Here is a 24,347-nt window from a genome sequence, read left to right on the forward strand (position 1 = left end):
CTACTGTTTAAATCTCAGTTTCTGGGATGCTCTTCAGTGCCCACTGCTACTGGATCCCCTTTCACTGCAGGACTCCAGTGGCTGTTTTCTCCCAGGCTTCTCTCACCTTCCTTCTTTTGGTTTCCTAATATCAGTATACCTCAGACTCCTTGCCTTATTCCTTCCCTGTACACATTGCACCATTCATCTCTCAAGTTTATTTGGCCTTAATTCTATATTACTCATGAATTTATATGGCCATGGATCCTGAAGTAATTCCCTGACTTCAAACTATCTATGAGTCCCAGATTTATTTATTCAGTTGTACAATTGAAAAATCTATCAGATCAAGAATATCATTATTCTAGGAAACATGACTCAAAAACATGTTTCTTCAAATATGTTTTCTCCTGCTAGCATTTTTCTATGTCAGTAAGTGGCACAGCATCCACCTCAGTATTATGAAAAATAAACCAACAGTTATGCAATCCTTCACTTTCCCAGTGATACCAGCAAGTGCACCAGTAACAACTCATCTGTCTCCTGAACACAGGTATGGCCTTATATAGTTCTCCATTTAACCCAGCAATTCTCGGTTCTTGGCTGACACACTCCATTGTTGCTGCCGGGTAACCCACTATGCAACAAAAAAATCATCTTTCTAAAAGTATGAACCAGATCCTAAACTTTTTATTGAATGCTTGTTTCTTAGATAACCACCCACATTTTTCACTATGGTTCAAAGTTCAATTTTCTCTCACAACTTTCTAGCTAAACTGTGTTAGTGATTAGGATCTCAAATAAATAAGGAAGTTTACAATAAAAGGGTTTGGGTTTAGCTCTTGTCCTACTGGAAAAGTTTTGCACAAAAAGCACTTATTGATAACACTGTTTTAATAAGTAAATGTTTCACTATACAAACTGGGCACATAGGAAGGAGAAACAAACTCCAAGATGTTGATTTGAGTTTAAAGGCAGAGTATCCTGATAGGCAGGAGAGATGGCCTGGGCATGGAAGGCCAGGACATAGGGAGCTGAAGCAACTATTGCATCCCAAACTGTGCTAGAATGTAGGGCCAGGGGTTGAAAGTCCACTGGAGTCTCCAAAGGTGATGACAGAACTCAGACAAGAATGAGAATCCCCTCCCACCAATCCACAGACTCCACAGGCTCCAATCTTGGGCCCAGATGATAGACATGGTTCACAGGAGTCCTGGATCTTCTCGGAGCTTTCCATGGGAGGCTCTGACACAGCATGCATGGCTGTGTGGATACAGGGCTGGAGATCAGTTTCCTTGTTACAGACATTGAAGCTCATGTAGTCGATGTTTCGCTGCAGAGGCCCAGGCTTAGGCACAAAGGAAGCAGCCACTCCGTTTTTTATCCACGGTTTAAAGGCTGAAGAACGCTTGGGTTCTGGGTTCGGTCTTCTGTTTTTCACCTCTGAGACTTCGAACCACAGAGGCCCATCAAATCGTCTAGTCCCCTTCTTGCACTGGCTGAGAGCTCTCAGCACTGTCTCCTTGGCACAGGGGTCTGGAAGCTCCTCAGGATGCTCTGCAATGCACGCTGCCTGTTCCTGAGAGGTCAGGGGACTGCCTTTGCCCTCAGGAGGGGCAATCTTGACCTTCACTGGGCTGCAGGTCCACCCAGGATTCCGTACACTCCAAAGCCATCGTTTCATATAGGTGTCCCAAGCACTGGAGAGATCCAGGCCCAGCATGGCATCTGTGGGAGGTCTGACAGTGGAGCGCCTCCAGCTTCCCACCACCCTTTGGGGCGTACGTAGGTGGGCAGGAACCTTAGGTCCAGAGCTTTGCTGAATCCACTCAGGGCAAGGCCTAGATCTTGAGTGCCTAGGGGCAGAGAGCGATTTTTGGGGTGAGCCCAGGGAACTGCCCATGTTCAGAGCTTCCCGCAACCAAGGACCTACCACGGGCAGGACCGTTGGCTGTGAGCACGAGCCTGAGAGGATTCTGAGAACCACACACATGCTGCTGCTTCAAGACACGAGGGACACAGTTACCGGGGACTTTCCTCAATGTGATATGCATATGTTATTCATTCATACCTGCAGCTGACCCTTATAAACTGTACAATTCTTACACGTCTATAAATACATGTGTCCTGAGATCCAGAAACCCATTTCTACATATTTTTGCTCCATAGGATTGAGCCTCTTTGGAATTCTGCTGTGAACTTGAATAGAAATAGCATTCTGTGTGGACCAACCTTGTATAGCTGGTTCATTTTTGTTTAGCATTCTTGATTTTAAGAGCCATCCCTATTGTGACATCCACCTCATTTTACTTTACACCCTAAATCATTACACTGCAAGGATAATTTCATTTGCTCATCACTTACAACAAGTGTTCCCTGTCTGTGACAATCCTGTTTCAGGCACTCAATATACAGTGGTTTGTGTGGACAAACTGGGTTTAGCAGGTAATCCCTGCTTTGTCTTTTTAAAAGACCATCAATTTTTTTCTGTTATGAGCCATATGATACCTGACCAACAACCTCACTCTGAGTTTATTCTTGCCATTTAGAGAGAGAAAGAAGTTTCATATGAGCTATTTGCAGAAGCATATTTTCTTTCATTATAAAAAAATGAGCATTATTCATTTAAATGTTCTTAAGAAACAATAACTAGTTTCTATTTCAGTAAGTATGGTGCATTTTTATTCTTCTAGAATACTTGTTAATGTTCACTATCTTCTATGGAAATTGTGATGGTAGACCATAATTTATATTTTAGTACTGACATTCATTTCATGTAGACTCCTGTAATTTTACCTTCCAAGGCTTCATATATAGCTACCCTTATTTTTGAACACTGCTGTGCTGTCCCTTTCTGTCTCTTTCGGTTTTCTCCATTTTCTGCTCTCCTTTCCTTTGTCTATTTATTACTCTGTTTTTCACTGGTAGTGTATATTTTAGTTTGGAGACCAAGTTTGCACCCCACCCCCATTCATTCTAGCAAGAGATTTTTGATACACTAGGAGTGTGCCCTCAGAGGAGTTGAGGAATTCCTCATGGAACCTTGGGATAGCTTTCTCAAGAATTCTAATAGAAAGAAGCAAGTTTGACCATTTCTTGATGACTGTGGTTTCCTGTGCAAGTTTTACCTACCCTTTTTGCTTATGACCCTTTCATCACTGTGGTACTATTCCCATGAGGCCTTCAACAAACCACATCTGATGCAGGACCTTGTATGCCTGTGAACCTCCATAATTCTAATCAAACTAAATCTTTTTACTTTATATTGTAGCATACCCAAGTCATTTCATCATAACAGTAAAGGACAGTCACTGCATGCATTAAGAAAGAAGAAAGACTCTCTAGTCCTAAACAACAAAAGTGTTTGATGGATACTACGTGACTATAATATCACATCTGAAGAACTGTTATAGGCTGTATGAAATGCATTATTCTTAAGCACCTTTCATAGGTGCATGTGAATAGAACACCCCTGAATTGGCCACAGTGCTAAGGGACAGGAAGCAGAGGCATGCATAAGAAACAAATCCATAAACAACACAGGTTCTTCCAGGTTTGAATAGAGGCATTTGGCAGACAATAAATAGAACTTGATAAGAAGATCTAAGTTGTCAGAAGCTCAGAGAGTAGGCCACAGTACTGCCAATTGAATTTTTTCCCCTCACTAATTTTCATTTCTCTGAGGTCCTTAAGTAATGATCTACAGAATACAACTTTGAAAACAAAAAATGATTCTAGATTATAACATTCTTGCCAATCATTCAATTTTTAATAATCATATCAAGAATTTACAGACTTGGAAATCCTCTCAGGAAATATTACCTATGTAGTAGATAGGTAATGCCTTTGGGTACAGATTTCTTTATAGATATGTTTTATTCTCCTCAATGATACAAATTTTTATTTCCTAAAGTCAACTGTGATTAAATAAAATAAATATTATGTTATTGTGCCTGTCCCAGTTAGAATTGACTGTCAACTTGAAACTTTGAGAAGTGGATCTTAAGAAATTGATTTTATCTGGTTGGTGTGTGTGTAAGTCAATGAGTGGTTTTCTTCATTGTAAATTGGTGTAAGAGGGGTCAGTCCCACAGTGTGAAGCACAGTTTTGTTGGTGATCAAAAATTGGATAAGAAAGTTAGCTAAATATGAGCTAGCAAGTGAGACAGCAAGCTGTGTTCCTTTATGTTCTTTTGCTTCAGGTTCCTGCTTTAGATCTTGACCTAACTTCCCTCAGTGAAGGAAAATTGCCTTGAATATAGAATAAACCTACACCCCCCCCCCAAGTTTCCAAGTTGGCTTTAATTAGAATTGTTTACTCAAAGAACAGAAAGCAAACTAGAACATTGTCTAAATCCTAAAGTTTATACTCTAAATAGAGCACAAATAGAATGTAAGCACACAACTTAAAAACATAAAGCCAGATAAAACTCCCGGGTGGGTAGGAGAGAAAGTCATACCTGGTTGTGTAGTTACTGGCAATGAATGTCTGTTAGAACAGGGAGAGTCAGTATTCTTCAAGCTATTTTTTGAGTTGCCAATCATACTCCACTAAAAGACTCTGTACTTACGCACATATAGGCAGCACTAAATGAACTCAGCATTTTAAATAAAACGTATCATGAAACTTGAATGGGAAAGCTTTCATGGGAAATAGTGTAACTGAAGTAAAGTGAACAGAAGTGTTTGATCAGAACATGATGTATGCAGCTATGAAATTCTCAAACCAAAAAAATAAAAACATAAAAAATGTGAAAAGAAAACACAGTGTGAATATATCACTTGCTACACTATTCCTCTCAGAAACATTATCTTTACGTTATTTGACATCTCTTGTCTAGATTACTTGTTCCCTAAGCAATGATACCAATGTATTTTTATTCTGCACTGTCTTCTAACTGAGCTGATAAATTTTTGTGTTCTCTTATTTTGTCATGGAGACTCTTTGTTCAAGAACTTGTGGAGAAGTTTTGCTTATACTTTTCATTACTTTTCTTAAAGTTTACCTTGAGAGTATTCTTAAGTAAATGTTTAAAAAATCTTAATGTATAATTGGAGTACCACACAACTCATGCATTTGCACTTCAAGATTCATTAGCTTTCAGTATATTCCCAGACATGAGCTCCCATAACAGCAGTAAGTTTTAACGATTCTATCACATTACAAACGAAGATGCATCTGGAATCTATTATCTTTTATCTAACCTTCTCTTAGCCATCAACAACCATTAATCTATGCTTTATTTGCACAGATTACACTTCTAAGGACATCTGTTTCTATAGAGTTGTACAACATGTGGCCATTTCTGACCATTTTCTTTCAACATTGTTCTAATTGAATCATGTATGCCAATAATGTTCCTGTAATGAAATAATTCTATTGTGTATGTAGATGTGATTTGTATGTCATATAACACACATAAACACACAAACACACACATATATGTTTGAAATATATACATATATATTTATGTATTTTTAATAAGAAGATGGATATTTAATCTGTCTGTGCATTTGTATTATGAATAACAGAGCTTTAAACATTCATAGCTAAACATATGTTACTCAAATATTCAATATTTTCATTTTTTAAAAAATCAAAATGTCTGGACCATTTGGTAATGCTACATTGAAAGACCAGAGTAACTGACAAAATGTTCGCCAAACTGGAAGGAATATTTCAGTCTCTCCAGCAGAGTGTGAAGGTATCTACTCATGGACCTCATACAGCTAATAATCTGGCTTTTGAGTCTAGTAGCTATTTAATGGCACTTCAGCAGAGCCTGATTTGTGTTCACTTTATGAATGATGTGGAAGACCTCATGTGCTTCATTTTCACTAGCATCTCTTTGTTGAAACAAAACAGATTCACAGCAATTGTTTTTGTTTAGTTAGGCTATGTTTTATGTTTCCCCCTCACTCTCTCCCTTTCTCTCTCTCTCTCTCTCTCTCTCTCTCTCTCTCTCTCTCTCTCTCTCTCTCTCTCTCTCTCTCTCTCTCTCCCTCCCTCCCACCCTATGTATGTGTTTTCACGTAAAAATTCTATTGACTTTGTTGTTCATTATATCCTGTTCCATAATGACATATCCATACACATATGTAGAGTGTGTTGAGCATATCATACACACATCTCACCCTCTCTTTTAATTTCTAACTTTTTTCCTTCCTACCAATACCCTTTTATCTCCTAGACAGTTTTATTTCTATGTTTATGTCTTTTACACATACTTGATTTTATGTATCTATATAAAATTTAGGAGACACATGTAAGAAAATTCAGATATCCTTTTCTTCTGAGACTGGCTTTATTACTTGATATGATTATCTCTATAGTATTAATTTTCTTGAGACTAACACAAGTTTTTTGGGTGGGTAGGAGGAGCATGGAAAATAGAAGTTTGTTTGCATATTTCTCTGTTATTATTTAGGTTAATTGCATAGTCTAGTTATTTTATACATTGCTACAATTAGCATTTATATACAAGCATGAGTATAATGTGTTGATTCAAACTTCTTTGGGTAAATAAATGAGTGCATACACACACACACAAGCTTAAACAAAACAACCATAAAATTCCCTCCTGTGGATCAGATAAAAAATCTAATCAGAAATCAATTAGTTAATCTTGATTGGGTTTAAAATTAAAGTTAACTGCATCTGGAATCAACAAAAGCAAGCTGCTGGGCACTGTTATGAATGATTTTCTTGATCAGATCATTTCAAGTGTGAAGACCCACCATCAATATGGGTCTTAGCAACCGAGACAGGAAGTGAAAAGCGAATGCATTCTTCTTGCCTATATGGCTTCACACTTGCTTGTATGTTTCTTTATCTTGCTGGTTTTTTGTTGTTTGGTTGTTGTTTTTTTTTTTTTTTTTTTTTTTTTTTTTTTTTTTTTTTTTTTTTTTAACAATGATACACTCCTTCATTGATATTAGAACCAGATTCTTTGTGTTTCCAACATAAAGACCAATAGCTCTCCTGGGATGCTCTAGAGTTGACCTTCAGCATCAGATTTTAATTGTTGAGATCTCAAGCTCTGTGGAACTGAGTAAATGCCAGACTCTCAGTATCTTCAGCACAAGTCAGCCATTGTATTCTTTATGCAATCTGGAAAAAAAACCCACTCTTTTAAATATGTAGTCTTTCTACAGGTTCATGTGGAGAGATCCCATTTCTTTACTGTGATTTTCGTTCACAACATAAGTCATGCCCATATAACAAAGGCTATATATGGGGACTCTCTAGTTAGTATCTTCTATCAAATAAAAAAAAATTCCCAAATTATTTTCACATTTTCTCTAAGATTGAGAATAAGAGAAACATTTCCACTCCTTCCATTTCTGTGCAATTTAGTGCTTGAAGTCTTAGCTATAGCAGTACAATAAGAAAAAATATCAACAGCAATAAAAAGCAATGTGTTTCTATTGTTTTGGGTGGTTTTCTTTTTTCAGATGACATGATGGTTTACAAAGGCTAAGGTAGAGACATCACTAAAGATTATTAAAACTGATGAGCACACACAACAATGTGACAGCCTAAAATGTTAATATACAAAATTAGTAGCAATCTTACAGGTCATAGAAAAACCTAGTGAAAAGCAATCAGGGAAATGACCTTCAAAAATACACACACACACACAAATACACACACAAGCATACACACATTTAAACAAAACAAACTAGAAAGTGAACCTAGCTAGTAAAATAAAAGACTTCTATAATAAAAATTTTCAGACACAAAGAAAGAAAGAAAGAAAGAAAGAAAGAAAGAAAGAAAAAAGAGAAAGACAAAAGAAAGAAGAAAGAAAGAAAGACACTAGATGTTAGAAATTTTATGTTGATATATTGGAAGAATTAATCTTGTGCATGTTTCTATCACATTCAAATTAATTTATTTACCTTTATTGTGATTTCTATAAATTTTCTTTTTTCTTGACCACTAAATAAACTTATGTAAAATGATATGCTCACATGTTTATTTTATGAATCATCACATCTCTTTTCTATAATACAGAGAATTTAAAAGTATCTCATCTATCTCCAATGTGTGATCTCATTCTACAGTTATGAATATAATATTTTCTTGAATAACTGTTTTGTTTTTGTGTTTGTTCCTTCATTTGAAACATTATTTGCTGTGTAGTTTTAGGTAGTTTCAAGTTTTCTGTCTAATCTATGTTGAATGCAAATTCTTTTTCATTTTGTGTCACTCACTTAAGTGTTGGAATTACATTGTGAGCAACCACATGCTGGTTCCTACAAGTAATTTTTATTTCATTTTCAAAGTGTTAAAGAGAGAGTGTATTAGAAATTGACCATTGTCAATGTATAATTTATATGAATGACAATGCTGTGAGTTTACAGAGAGAGAGAGAGAATGACAGACAGAGACAGATATAGAGACAGAGTCAAAGAGAATAGTATAAGCTAGACTAGCCTTGAACCATTCTACTTCAAAGCTGAAGATGACATTGAACACTGGACATTATGGCCTATATTTCCCAAGAGTTGAGGTTACTGATGTGGATGGCCATGCCCTGTTTCATTTAAGGCTGTATGAACTCAATGTTTTGTGAATGCTGACCAAGTACTTCAACGACTGAGTCATAAACCAAGTCTTTCCTTGAATGTCATTACTTTAAATGCTAGCAGAAAATAACAATAAAAATAAAATAAATAATAAAGAATCAACCAGATTTCTAAAGTGATTTTTTTCCAAGTCAATACATAAATTCAGTTCACATGCTCATAGTATCATAGTCACTTGGAAGTACTGCTAAAACAGACTAAGTCTCCATAGATCTTAATGGTTTACTTTTCAAACAGCTTTCCAGGTAATATTGATTGTGGTAATTATCATAATACATTGAGAATAAACTTCTGTGTTACTACTATTTTTACAATTTGCTTTTATTTAAGTCAACTGGAATTATATATTTAAAGGAAAGTTCAAAGTTTAGTATTTATTCATGTCACCTTAGAATGTTGTTAAGATGAAAATTAAGATTCAGTAGATATTGTACTTGCTTTTAAATTCCATAATTCTAGCAGTTAAAAATGTGTAGAGGGACCAACCATCTTGCTTAACCATAATAGGGCTAGTTGGAAATGAGAAACCCAGCAAAAGCAAACACACACGCACACTGACAGTGTGTAGGGGTGCTAGCTACTCATTAAAATGTCTTGTACAATTCTACATCCTCCTTTTTGACTTACTAATTAATATACATTTCTGAAAATTGCTTACAGTTTATGTTAAATCTATCTGGTAAATGTGATTTTCAGGCTTTCAGAGAAACACTAAGTAGCTGATTGCCAGTGGTTCTGACATCCCATTGTTGGCCAATATTGATGAGCTGACATGCTTGAGTGCACAGATTCATTCTTGCATCTTCTCTCTTGTTCATTGTTCAAAAACTGTATTAGAGCATTATGTCCATTCATAAAAGCCCACACCTTTGATCAGGATAATAACATTGCTCTCTTCTCCTGATATAAAATGTAATTAAAGTCCAACAGTTCAGCCAGTAAAGAAAGCCACTTGGAGCCAAGGCTGATGACTTCAGTATAATCTCCTGGACCTACAATTGGTTCAAGTTGGCCTCTGACTGTTACATGCACCTTATAGCACACCTCTTCTATACAAAAATAAATAAATGTAATGATAATAGATATAATGGTAAAATGTAAGAAAATTAAATATTGTGTCATTTAACCATGAGACAAATATTGAATACAGAGTTAGTGTATGGTACTTCATAAATGCTAATTGACAGAACTTTTTCTAAAATCTGGATATCAAACTTTCCTCTACATTCATGAATTTAGTTTCTTTGAAGAAAAATAGGCATCTATATTTAACACAGTAGAAAACTCTCATCATTACATTTGTTTTGTTGTTTTTCCTTTTGAAATCTTAAGACAATGATACAGACTTATACTTCTTGTTGACCTTAAGCTCACAATCCCCTGCTTGTGACCCACGGTCCTGAGATTTGGGTATCTGCCACCATACCATGCTACAGTCTCCCTTATTTCAGCATATATACACCCCTATAAGGCATCAAGATCCCTGTTATAAGAAAAAGGAGAAATGTGGTTTGTTTGTTTGTTTGTTTGTTTGTTTGTTTGTTTTGAAATCCAGTTAAGGTGAAATCTGAGAGTAAAGCCTTCAATTAATAAAATGAATGAGCCAGTGATGTTCTATGTAGCACTCTTTCTTCCCTAATATGAAATTGTTAACAGCAAAGATTATATCTAGGTTCAATACTGAATACAATTTCTTCCTTTCTCTAAATTTTCATCGCTTGGTAAAAAAGGCATTCATGCTAAGGACCTATAAGTTATCATTTTGATCAACCAGCATAAAATAAAGACCGAACGTATACTGTAGCCCAGGCTTTCTGAAATGCAGATATTAGAAGGCATAGAGGAGTTACCTGTAGCAAGTTAGGTTCCTGTAACTCTCCTAGAGTCATAATTCAGCATCTCACAGCTTGTTAAAATTATTCAGACACAAAACAGTAATTACCAAGGCATAATGAATGGGTGATTTCCCAAGAAGCTTTTTCGTGCATTGGATATCACAGTAGGAGACACATTTCTGTAGCTTTTAAGAAGGATGAGCTCCACAGGTACTGCATTGAGTAGATGTTCTCTGCAAGCCAGACCTTCTACTAGAATAATCATAGTCTTCAGTTAAAATGAAACAAGAAAACTATTCTAAACCATATTAAGTAAATCAAAAGCATTTATTGTAAAGCATGATTGATTATTGATTGTGTGGGAACCAATGAACATTATGTTAATGGGCCCATTTAATACAAAGCTAACCCTCATAAGAAGCCAGTATGACCTTAGTCTTGGTCACATCTAGTTCAAAATAACAGAGCAATATCTACTGAAAAGCCAGTTAAAAATAAATATTTAAATCACAGCCAGTAACTAGAGACATGTCATGTATTGTTGCATGTAGATCATGAAGCAAGATATACAGTAAAGTCAGTATTGCAAAAGTTTAGGTCTCTCACTTATAGCTCAACAATGGTTGAGTGTGAATACACTGGTGTGCTTGCTGTACTGGAATCTATGCTGAACAGCATCACGTAGCATAGTGGATTTTCTGCTGGAAAAAATGTAGGCAGCAGTCTTAGGAGAGGCTTATTTTCTAAACACTGATTGGTTGACCTTTGTAGACGAAGCCCATTTCCCAAAATGGCTTCTCTTTAGCTCATTATAAAAATCATAAAATCATTCTGGATCTGAATTATTGGTTAAATATACAAGATTTTTCTGAATTATGATAACATGTTTCTACCAAATCCTGTAATATGATCACAATCAATGAAAATGAATTTTCCAAGATAGACACGCTACCAGTGGTTATGAATTAACACAGTTTACATATGCATTGTAAATCAAACACTAAATTTTAGTTTGTCCTATAAATATCATAACACTGATCATGTTATTGAACACCTCAGACTGGGTCTTTCAGAAATTCTGCAAAAAGTGAGCAACACTTAAAGCATTAGGAAATGTAGCTCTAATTTCCAGGTACCTTTAAAAAAAAAAAAAAAAAAAGATCTGTGCTGTGAAACATAGATGGATGAGTCTACTTTTGTTGACTGTGTCAGTAAAGAAATAAAGCAAATGTTATTGTACAAGAAATTCAGGCCATTCCAAGGGAGACCTGTCTTACATTTAATGTGGACATTAGCTCAGTAAATGAAGCAGAGGAGATGAAGAACTTTGCTGGCACTTCATTCCTGAAACAAGTTCCTCTCAGCTCAGAGGCAAAAGATATTTTGGGAATATTGTCTTTGAATAAAATTAATTCTAGATGTTTTCTGTGAATCCTGTATTGCAAATCAGAATAGGGTATGCAATTACAAAACTTCCTCACCTAGAGGTAGTGTTGTGAGTACAAACTCTATCTCCTGGTAGATAGCAGAAACAAGGAGTTAGGTTTTTTTTAGAAGATAGTGGAGGACACTTGGTGTTAAAGCCAGAAAAAGCATCAAGGCAGAGCACATAAAAAGGCCACACAGGTTTCTTTCTGTCTAGTACTCTTTTAAAATTTGTTATTGCTCTCCAGCACATCTACTGAACATGTAACTACTATAAACGTAAGCACTTAGCTGTTGTTTATAATCGGAGAAAAAAGAGATTCACCACGAAATGTCATATTTACTTTATAGGTAACAATAATCACACTTTGATTGCTGCAGGTGGATGGGTTCATACTTCTGAGGAACTTCATGACCTTCAGTTTTCTCCACAAATCTACTCACCTTTCCTACATTAAGTGCTAACTCTAAGCTCCACCGATGCTAAGTCAGATTCACAGCATCATAAGCTCTATCTTCTCAGTGGACATTTTTTTCTCTCAAAAAAATGTTTTTAACTTTAATCTTCAGCCTACCCTATGACTGTTCCACATCCCATACCCCTTCCTTCATCCCACATCTCCACAAGGATGTCTCCATTCCCTCCACCCCCACCTCACCAGTCCTCCCCACTCCCTGGGGCCTCTAGTCTCTTGAGAGTTGAATTCATCTTCTCTGAGTTTAGATCTGGCAGGCCTCTGCTGTACATGTTTTGGGGACCTCATATAAGCTGGTGTAAGCTCCCTGGTTGGTGGCTCAGTGTCTGAGGTCTAAGTTAGCTGAGACTGCTGGTCTTCTTATATGGTCACCCTCTTCCTCGGCTTCTTCTAGCTTTTCCCTAATTCAACCATAGGGGTAGCTTCTGTCCATTGGTTGAGTGTAAATGTCTCCATCTGACTCTTTTAGCTGCTTGTTGGGTCTTTCCTAGAGCAGTCATGATAGGCTCCTTTTTGTGAGCACACCATAGCCTCAGTAATAGTGTCAGGCCTTGGGAACTCCCCTTGAGATGGATCCCAATTTGGGCCTGTCACTGGACCTCCTTTCCCTCACTCTCTTCTCCCTCTTTCTGCCTCCCCCCTCCCCGTGATTTCTTTTCTTCCCACTCCCAAGCAGGATTGAAGCATACACACTTGGGCTCCTAGACTTACTAACCTTGAGTTCTGTGGATTGTATCCTGGGTATTCAGATGTTCCAGATGCCACAGGGGTATGTGTTCTACTATGTTCATAGCAGCTTTATTTTTGATAGCCAGATGCTTGAAACAACCCAGATGTCCTACAACAGCAAAATGGATACAAAATATGATTCATTTACACAATGTAATACTATTCAGCTATTAAAAATGAGGATATCATGAGTTTTGTAGGTAACTGGATGGAACTAGAAAATATCATCCTGAGTAAGGTAATTCATACCTGAGAGGGCATGCATGTTATATACTCACTAATAAGTAGACTTAGCCAAAAAATGTACATAATATTCAGGATTCAATCCACAGAACTCAAAAAGGTTAACAAGCTGAAGGGCCCAAGTGAGGATGCCTCAATCCCACTTGGGAGGGAGAAGAAAGCAATCACAGAAGGGGTAAGGAAGGGAGGGACTTAGGTAGGAAAGGGAACAGGGGGGGCAAGAGGAGAACATGATCAGGTATTGGGTGGGGGTAACTGGACTGAATCCCTGAGTGACAGCAGAAAGAATGAAAACAGGCAACCTCAAGAAGTAGGAGGTGGGGAGAGGGATGAGGTTGCCATCCCATAGTCAAAACTTTGACCCAGAATTTTTCTTTCCTTTTGGAACTTGGCTCTGAAATTCTTGCGTGAAAAATCTTTCTTGTTATAACTGGGTGATTCTGCCCACTTCTGAGTTTTGCTATATACAATCTCAAAATATGAAGTTTTTAACAAAATAATTAAGAATAAAAAAGAAATGCCTAGCGCTCTGTAAAACAACTCAGCAAACCTCTTACGAACACTCAGAGACTGAAGCAGTTAACATAGGGCCTACACAGGTCTACATCCTTTGATTATATCCTGTAGCTTTCAGTTTAGCACTGTTATAAATCTCCGGAGTGTGTGAGCAAGTGAGCAGGTCTCTGATCTTGTGACTGCTCTTGTGGCTCTTAATGTGTTTTGGCTTGGCTTGTTCAACTTTGATATGATAATTTTTGTTTTATCTTACTCATTACATTTTGTTTTATTTTGTTATCTCTTGAAAGCCTGCTTTTGATTTCCCTAATGAGAGACAGAATAGGAGTAGATGTGGATGGGAGAGGTTTGGGGATGAATGGGAAGGAGTAGAGAGAGGGAAAACTGTATTCAGATTATATTGTATGAGGAAAGAATCTATGGGTAATAAAATTGAAATGATTAAATAAAAAAAAATTGCCTGAGGTGTTCTTTGTTGACTTGTCCTGAGAGATTCATGGTTAAATTACCACTGAAAATTAAACCAGAATGCTTCCTATACTTTATCTTTGTAACTATCTGAAAGATTAGTGCTGACAAATATCTGTAATATAGGAAATTTATAGGAAAGATTAAGGGTGTAAAGACACATATGTTTCATAATTCTTACTGAATAATATCTGCATCATTTATATTTTTTAAAAAAATTTCTGTCTATGTTTAATTTCAAACTTCATCATTGGTTTCTTTTGTAACTTTAACATTTTTACTTAGTTTTCTTTGTGTTGTTCCATTGTTTCCTGTGATCAACTTTCCTACATTTCAAAAGTAGATATCAGTTTTGTGTTTTTAAATATGTGGTTTGTTATATGAAATGGAAATATACATTTTTTTCTTAAGAGTTTTCTTAAGGATAAATTAGGTTTGTAGCCCTACCAGTTGAGAAAACAGGCTGTAGAATTGGAAGTTTAAGCCCAGCCTGACTGAATCCAAAGTCAGATTACACCCAAACAGTGAGACTTTTTTTCTCTAAATAAAAAGTAAACAGAGGATTCAAACCAAGTTCTTGAAACATTATATGTCCAAACGTTATATCTTTCTTTTATGGTTTAGTTGATGATGGGTTATGGTTTATATTGGTGCTTAAAAGCATTTCCAGTATGAGAACACTAATTTGACCATTAGCTTTATTTGTTTGTTCCTTTTAACTAAAGTGCCTCATTCCATCTTTCGCTCACTCATAGATTTGGATCTGGTTCTTTGTCAAAGTTTATGGTCACTACTGCATTTTCAGCTCTTAGTTTTCCTCTCAGTCTCTAGAAAATTGATGCTTTTTAACATAAGTCTCTAATTTCAATTTCATCTTGCGTATTTGTATACGTAAGTGTGTGTGTGTGTGTGTGTGTGTGTGTGTGTGTGTGTGTGTGTGTGTCAGTATGGAAAAATAAATTGTGTTCCGTGATACATATGTAATATCCAAGGACAATTTGTGGACTCATTTTTCTCCATCTATCACTTAAAATATTCATGGAACACAGGGTCATCAGTCTTGTGAAATCTGTAGAACAATTGTCAGGCCATTATAGTAATTTTTGAAATAGGATCTTATACCGGATATCACAGGCTTTCTTGGAACTGATATTTTATGCAGTCTGGGTTATATTTAAGCTCTTAGTTGTTCTTCTGCCTCAGCCTTCTGAGTTCTGGGATTGCAGACTGGAATGACCATCTCTGGCTAAACTGAAGTTTTAATTAGTTGCTATAAAAATATTTCAGCAGCAAACTCTGAAAATATATACTGCCAATTTTTAAAATTATAAGTGAGATTATCTATAAGTTATGTTTTATTTCCCCAAATATCTGCCTTGTCCAAATAAATAAGTAAAGTCTTCTATACTTTCAGGAAACTTCTGAAATTCACAAGTTATTGGTAGATTGGTATTTTATTTATTTTATTTTTATTGGATATTTTATTTACATTTTAGGTGGTATCCCCTTACCCCATTTCTCCTTCCCACCCAGGAACTCCCTATTCCATTCCCCCTCCTACTGCTTCTACGAGGATGTGCTCTGAACTACCTCCCAGTCCCATCTCTTCACCCTCGAATTCCTCCCCCCACTGGGAATCCAGCCTACATGGGACCAAGGATCTCCTTTCCCACCTATGCCAACAAGGCCATCCTCCCTTACATATACAGATGGAGTCATGAGTTCCCCATGTATCCTCCTAGGCTGGTGGTTTTGACCCTGGGAGCTCTGGTTGGTTAGTATAAATGGTCTCCTCACGAGGCCACAAACCCTTTCAGCTCCTTCAGTCTTCTATCTAATTCTCCATTGGGAACGCCTTGATCAGTACAATGGTTAGCTGTGAGCATCTGCCTCTGAATATGTCAGACTCTGGCAGACCTCTAAGGAGACAGCTATAGAAGGCTCCTGTCAGCGTACACTTCCTGACATCCACATCAGTGTCTACCTTTGGTGAGTGCACATGGCATAGATACCCAGGTGGAATGGTCTCCAGACAGCTCCTCCTTCAGTTTCTGTCCTACACTTTGTGTCCATATTTGCTCCCATGAGTATTTTGTTACTCCTTCTAAAAAGGACCGAAGCACCCACACTTGGTCTTCCTTCTTTATGAGCCTCATGTGGTCTGTGAGTTGAATCTTGGGAATTTCAAGCTTTTGGGCTAATATCCAATTATCAGTGAGTGAATACCATGTGTGTTCTTTTGTGATTGGGTTGCCTCACTCAGGATGATATTTTCTAGTTTCGTCTATTTACCTAAGAATTTTTCGAATTCATTGTTTTTCCTAGCCGAGTAATACTCCATTGTGTAAATGTACCACATTTTTTTGTATCCATTCCTCTGTTGAAGGATATCTGGGTTCTTTCCAAGTTCTGGCTATTATAAATAAGACTGCTAGGAACATAGTGGAGCATATGTCCTTGTTATATGTTGGAGCATCTTCTGGGTATATGCCCAGGAGTGGTATAGCTGGGTCCTCAGGTAATGCTATGTCCAATTTTCTGAGGACCCACAAGACTGATTTCTACAGTCGTTGCATCATCTTGCAATCACACCACCAAAGAAGGAGTGTTCCTCTTTCTTCAAGTCTCTGAAGAAAGAAATCAAAGAAGAGCTCAGAAGGTGTAAAGGCTTCCTATGCTCATGGATTGGCAGGATTAATATAGTAAAAATTGACATCTTGCCAAAAGAAATCTACAGATTCAATGTAATCCTCATTAAAATCTCAACTCAATTCTTCACAGAATTAGAAAAATTCTCAAATTCATTTTTTAATAACAAAAATCCCAGGATAGTGAAAACTATTCTCAACAATAAAAGAACTTCTGGAGGAATCACCATCCCTGACCTCAAGCTGTACTACAGAGCAATGGTGATAAAATCTGCATGGTGTTAATACAAGGACAGGCAGGAAGATCAATGGAATAGAATTGAAGACCCAAAAATGAGCCCACATACCTATGGTCACTTGATATTTGACAAAGGAGCTAAAACTGTCCAGTGGAAAAAGGACAACATTTTCAACAAATGGTGCTGGTTCAACTGGAGGACATGTAGAAGAATGCAAATTGATCCATTCTTATCTCCTTGTACAAAACTCAAGTCCAAGTGGATCAAGACCTCCACATAAAACCACATACACTGAAACTAATAGAAGAAAAAGTGTGCAAGAGCCTTGAACACATGGGCACAGGGGAAAATTTCCTGAACAGGACACCAATTACTTATGCTCTAAGATCAAGAATTGACAAATGGAACCTCATAAAATTGCAAAGCTTCTGTAAGGCAACGTACACTGTCAATAGGCCAAAACGGCAACCAACAGATTGGGAAAAGATCTTTACCAATCTTAAATAGCAACAAAATATTTTAAACTGAGGAATATCAAATGGCCTAGAAACACATAAAGAAATGTTCAAAATCTTTAGTCATCAAGGAAATGCAAATAAAAACAACCTTGAGATTCCACCTCACAACAGTCACAATGGCTAAAATTAAAAACTCAGATGACAGCAGATGCTGGTGAGGATGTAGAGAAAGAGGAACACTCTTCCATTGTGGTGGGATTGTAAACTGGTACAACCATTCTGAAAATAAGTCTGATGGTTCCTCAGAAAATTGGACATAATAATACCTGAGGACTTAGATATACCACTCCTGGGCATATACCCAAAAACTGCTCCAACATATAACAAGGATACATGTTCCACTATTTTCATAGCAGCCTTGCATGTAACATCCAGAAGCTGGAAAGAACCCAGATGTCCTTCAACAGAGGAATGGGTACAGAAAATGTGGTACATTTACATAATGGAGTACTACTCAGCTATTAAAAACAATGAATTCATAAAATTCTTATGCAAATGGGTGGAACTAGAAAATATCATCCTGAGTGAGGTAACCTAATCACAAAAAGAACACACATGGTGTGCACTCATTTATAAATGGATATTAGCCCAAAAGAGCACAATAACCAAGATATAACTTACAGACCTCATTAAGCCCCAAAAGAAAAAAGATAAAAATGTGGCTGCTTCAGTCCTTCTTAGAAGGAATAACAAAATACAGGAGCAAATACAGAGACAGTATGTGGAGCAGAGACTGGAGAAGGGACTGTCCAGAGACTGCCCTACCTGTGGATACCTCCCAGGCACAATCACCAATTGCAAAAGCCGTTGTGTATGTCAGGAAGTGCATGCTGACAGGAGCCTGATGTATCTGTTTCCTGAGATGCTCTGTTGGAGCCTGATATACACAGAGGTAAATGCTTGCAGCTTACCATGGAACTGATCACAGGGTATCCAATGGAGGAGTTAGAGTGAAAACTGAAGGAGTTGGAGTGGCTTGAAGCCCATAGGGAGAGCAACAATACCAAGCAACCAGAGCTCCCAGGGTCTACACACATAGACGGACCCATGGTTCCAGCAGTATATGTAGTGAGGGTGGCCTTATTGCCCATCAGTGGGAGAGGTGGTCTTTGGTCACATGAAGGCTGGAGGCCAAAATGTGGGGGAATTCAATGCTGGGGAGGTAGAAGTGAGTGGATGTGTGGTGGCACACAGTCATAAAAATAGGAGGAGAGAGGATAGGATAAGTGGTTGTTGGGGGTGAGAATGGGGAAAGGGTATAACATCTGAAATGTAGATAAATAAAATATCCAATGATGAAAAAAACAAATAAACCAAACAGAAAAAAAAAAAGATAATGGAACTGGCTATTAAAGTCGTGCATTTAAGACTTTTTGGCAGCAATTTAATATTAACCATATTATTGGAATTCCTTATAATAATCAAGGACAAGGGACTGTGGAAGGGACCCATGAAACTTTAAAACAATATCTTCATAAAATAAAAAAGGGGGGAGATATATTCTCATATACCACAAATTTATTTAAATTATATTCTCTTTATTTTAAATTTTTAAAAAATATTTGGATGCCAAGGAACTTTCTGCTGAGTGTCTATGCTACTCAACAACTAGGCATATTTATGCATAGGTGAAAGAGAAAGATCCACTTACTGGCATATGGCATGGTCCTTTTCAGGTATTTAATATGGGGAAGAGGACATGTTTGTGGGTTTTTTTTTCTGCAGGATGCTGAAGGAGCATGACGGCTACCAGAGTGACAGGCAAGTCATGCTGATACCAGGACAAAAACTGATGCTTACCTGTGAGCTTTCTGAGTGCCCTGCCAATGGTGACTGGGAAGCCATATTGGACAGATGTTCTCGACCCACCTTTGTTTACCTAAACCATTGATAGGAAAGGCTGCCTTGCCTCAAGTTTTAGACCTCATGGAACAGAGAATGAAAAAGAAAAGTTATAGTGACTCTTGTATTTTTTAAACGTGACCAGTTATTCAGACTCAATCATGGACTGGTCTAGAAATCAATCCAATATTGAAAATAACAGTCTTCATTTGGAGGCTTTTTCTGGACATTTTCTGAGACATATTTGGAAGTTAGCTACAGTTCTGTATGATGTTATGTTAGCAAGAGATAAATTTGAGACTGGATCTGGATTTCAAACAAGTGTTAGCACATATGTTAGAGCTCTTTTAATTATCAATTTAAAATTACTTTTGTTTCTTCTACAATGTTTAATGTAAGTTGCATTGGTTGTACACTTTCTAATTGTCTTAGTGTGTTGAAACCTGGCAAGTCAGTTATGGAGGTCTATCAACCAGCTTTTGTTTTATTGCCCTGGGTATTACAGGACCCTGGTATTCTGAAAAAAGCTTGCAAGTACTGGAAGAAGTGACACAAGCTTTATGCAGAAACAAGAGGGTAGTGGGTTTTATTATTTCTGGTTTAATAGCATTAATTGCATTAATTTCTAGCACCACTTCTGCAATTGCTTTGACACAAGAAGTTAAGACAGCTACTTTTGTTAATCATTTAGCAAAAAATGTTACTAATGTGTCAATATAGAAGAGTATTTAGATAGGCATTTGGAACAATGGATTGATGTTTTTTATCTTATTCAAATTATTGAAGGGGGTTCAGAATTTAATGGTAAGAAGCCATCTTGAGTGGCATGCCAAATATCATTGGGTTCTTGTTCTAAAATTTACAGTTGCAGTCATTATAATTAGAAAAAATTTTGAAGATACTTGCAGGGTGTTTTGCATAATTCTAACACCTGTCCAGATGTTTTAACTTTGTATAGTGAGAATATGAATTTAAAAAATGCTGCTCTTCTGAGTGTTGATGTGGCAGATACTGCTGATAAAATTACCCATGAACTGTCAATATTTCTATTTTGGTCAAGCTTCAAGAATGGCATATATAGCTTTATCATGCTAGCCCTTTTTGTCCTCAGAATACTTTTATTCCTGCCCATCATGTTAAAGCTTGTCTTTAACAACATCAACATTTTGGCACCCAAGTATAAACTTGAACTTGAAAGTAGACCCCCACACAGAGTTATTACATTAACAGCCTGACAAGCCAATGATGGATAAGATTCTGCACAGAGCTTTACCAACCTAAGACAGAAGTGCATTGCTTTTGATAATTCATATTTCATGATAGGTAAGGAAGGAATTCTTGTCAGAATGACCTAAGATAGTCTCAGTCTTGTTTATGAAATACAAAAGGGGGAGAGGCAGAGATTTGGGGCTGCTTGGCAAAAATCTGACATGGGTCAAGGACAAGGATATGGCAGGAATATGACATTGATCAAGGACAAGGAAGTAGGCTTTAGGCAGAAATCTAAATCTTAGGCTAAAAAAAGAAGTAATTTCAGGCAAGAATCTAAATCTTAGACTAGAACAAGCAAGTAGGCTTCAGACATAATAATGACTTTGGGTTAGGATGGGGAAGTTGGCTCAGATATTTTGTCTTCCTGATAAACACTTAGAAACATTGATCAAGGGAGTGTTCATGGAATTTTGTTAATTGCCTTGCTTGTTCTTTGATTTATTTCTGTTTATTGTATTTCTGTTTATTTCTGTTTATTTCTGTTTATTGTATTTCTGTTTATTGTATTGCTTGTTTCTTGACTATTTGCATCTATTGTATTGTTAGCTCCTCAACCTAGAACTGACCTTAATAATTGCATGAAATTAAAATGGTATAAAAGCAAAATGGAGGAGGGGGATGGGATGGAGGTTTCATGGGACAGGAAGTGGGGATAGGGGATGGCATCTAATATGTGAATAAATAAAATATCTAATAAAAAAGGAAGAGCCAAATCATCATAATAAAACACAAAAATCAGTAGAGAACAGGGGTTACTTGGAAAGTGAGACAAATTATTGGCTGCAGACTGGTTTTTTAACAGGTTATAATATGAAAGCGATTTTTGTTGTGTATTGACACAACAAAAGAACTCCAGATTTGGAAAGGTAGCAGTGGTAATGAACTTTCCTTATGAGAGTAAGAAGTTAAACAAAATAATTAAGAGTGTAAGGGTACACAGGGGTACCTATCGCTACAATTTGATATGTATCAGAGGATGGCTTTGTCTGGCATCACTGGGAGGGGTGCTCCTTGGTCCTGTGGAGGTTTGATGACCCAGGGTAGTGGAAAGCTAGGCTTCTGATGCAGAAGTGGGTGGGCAGGTGGAGGAGCACCCTTATAGAGGCATGGGCTAGGGAGGAGGGGATAAGGGGCTTGTGGATGGGAAACTGGGAAGGGAAATAACATTTGAAATATAAATAAATAAAATGACCAATAAATAAATAAATAACCACACATATTATAAACTATTTTTCTGGTTCTTTGTTATCCATTAGGACTTGACTGTGAGAACAGATTGCTGAATACAATACATACTTGATTCACAGAACATAGAAAAATCAAGCTAGTTCTTAGTTAGAAGCTTCACCTCTATTTACTAGTTTGCATAGCACTTGAAGATTTTATACAAACTACCAGATAAGAAAAACAATCCGTAGACTTATCCACATGTGAAACATTTAGGATACTTGTGAGTCTCTTGAATTGTCTGTGTGATGTGCTTTATGCTTTAAAACTGGCTGTTAGTTACACAAAGATACCTATGAGTTCATGAAGCTGAGATGAAGTTGAGACTGGAGGGTCTTGGAATAAATTGGAGGTAGGGATTGAGCAATTGATATGATCAAGATGTATGTGTGAAAGATATTCTAAGAATACATTAAAATTTTAAAAGATTTTATGTAACAGTAAGAATTAGAAACAGATGAAATCAAATTCAATGTGATATCTAAGTGAAAAATTACCAGGATGGAGATATTCATATATGCATGTGCCCAGAGCTGATAATTGCTATGAGAAGGATCATGTATTACTCCGTAAGTTTACCAGCATTTCTTTTATCCACAAATGTTGCATTTTCCCATATCTATTTTATGTGGATTTCTAAGGTTATGTAAATTCTACAATCTATTTAGATTTTCTATTTTCTCCTTGGATTCCATTTTTTGTTTCATTATCTTATTGATATAGCACCATCTTTTTGGTGCTATACTACACTAGTCTTCTCTTAGCTGAGAAAGTTTCTAAGAGATTACAAATGTTGTACCTGGATACTCAGATGTTTTTGACTGTTTCTCTACTTGGAGACTTACAGTGTTTTATCAGTGTTCAAATACTGTTTCTGCATGAATGTGTCCTCATTACTTCCTATAAGAGAAGATACCAAAAATTTGACCCTCCATTGGTAGTGTTAAAATTGTCATTGATTTGTTTTAGTTTTTGTAGAATTCCTCATGAAATATACTCTATTCTATTTGTTATAGACTGTATCAGTATCCTAGTTATTCTGACAAGTCATATTCTTCTACACTTATTAGTGACATTATTTGCCATATTTATAAGAAAATAAAATGATTTAACAATTCTCTGACTCAGAAGTCCACCTTGTGATTCAACAATTTTAATTTTTTTTTAAAATTGCATATTAGGAATATACTTTGTTCTGAGGGCATTAGAACAAAAGTCATAGAAAATAAGTTAGGAAAAGGGCTGAAGGATCTGAAAGGGATAGCAACCCTTTAGGAAGACCCACAGTATCAACTAACTGGACTCCTCAGAGCTTCCAGAGACTAACCCACCAACCAAAAAGCATATATAGGCTGATCTATGTGCCCCACTACATATCTAGCAGAGGACTGCCTTGCCTGGCCTCAGTGGAATGTGATGCATTCAGTCCTGTGCAGGCTTGATGTCACAGAGAAGACAGATGCTAGAGGGGAGAGTTGGAAGTAGGTGAGTGGGGCAACATCCTCTTAAAGGCAAAGAGGAGTGGGGAGAGGATAGGGTGTTCATGGAGGGGGGACCATGAAGGAGGACAATATTTGAACTGTAAATAAATGATATAATTAATAAAAAGTGAATGTTGCTTCTACTGATGAAAATATGTTATTATCTACTGATTTACCACTCTAGTCTGCTTCTGAGAACCTCAGATTTTTAATCTTTCTCTATTGTTCTTCCTTTTCACCACATCTATAGTGAGCATAAAGTGCATGCTCTTTTCCATTTTCCCATAGAAATATTGTTTGAATTAATCACTAATATTTAAGACTTGCTAGCTCATTTTTTCCCTCTGAATAATATTATTTTATATAAACATATCATAATTACCTATTTGTGCAAAACTTATAGAACATCTTGTTTACTTTCAGCTTTTAGCAATCATAAAATGATTATAAAAGCTGGCCAAATGCCAGTAATTCCTGGGGTAGAAATTCTGAGAATGGCAGCTATTACCTGAGGATTTTTCAAATCATGTTACAGGTGAGATTATTTGCTGTTGGTGGATTACAACAGCCCTGAGTTTAATTGATATTGGATGTTGAAAAGATTTAAGAAGAAACAAGTAGGCTGTTGATTCTTACAGAGAAAGATAATTCTTCCACTGGAATCTCAAAAGAATATACAAAATCTGGAGAAATGGCTAAGTAATTTAAGACCAGTGGCTCTTCTTCCAAAGAATGTGGTTTCAATTTCCAGAACACACATATGGGTTCATTAACACCTGTAACTCCAGTTCCAAAAGATCCAATGTTCTCTTCTGATCTCTGAGAGCATCAGACACACACAAGGTGCACAGATATAC

General features: G+C 36.8%; 1 protein-coding gene across 1 annotated transcript; it reads right to left on the minus strand.

The window, feature by feature from the left end:
• Positions 1-1,004: 1,004 nt before the first annotated feature.
• On the minus strand, positions 1,005-1,882 carry Pom121l12 (POM121 transmembrane nucleoporin like 12). The gene has a single exon (XM_034508191.2). The coding sequence runs from the start codon at positions 1,880-1,882 to the stop codon at positions 1,043-1,045; it is 840 nt and encodes a 279-aa protein (XP_034364082.1). The 3' UTR covers positions 1,005-1,042.
• Between the last annotated feature and the right edge of the window lie 22,465 nt (positions 1,883-24,347).

The sequence above is a fragment of the Arvicanthis niloticus genome, chromosome 7, assembly GCF_011762505.2.
Source record: "Arvicanthis niloticus isolate mArvNil1 chromosome 7, mArvNil1.pat.X, whole genome shotgun sequence".
Lineage (NCBI taxonomy): Eukaryota > Metazoa > Chordata > Mammalia > Rodentia > Muridae > Arvicanthis > Arvicanthis niloticus.

Excerpts from the sequence above, each read along its gene's own strand:
- Pom121l12 (XM_034508191.2), bottom strand. The coding sequence starts at position 1,882 with ATGGGCAGTTCCCTGGGCTCACCCCAAAAATCGCTCTCTGCCCCTAGG.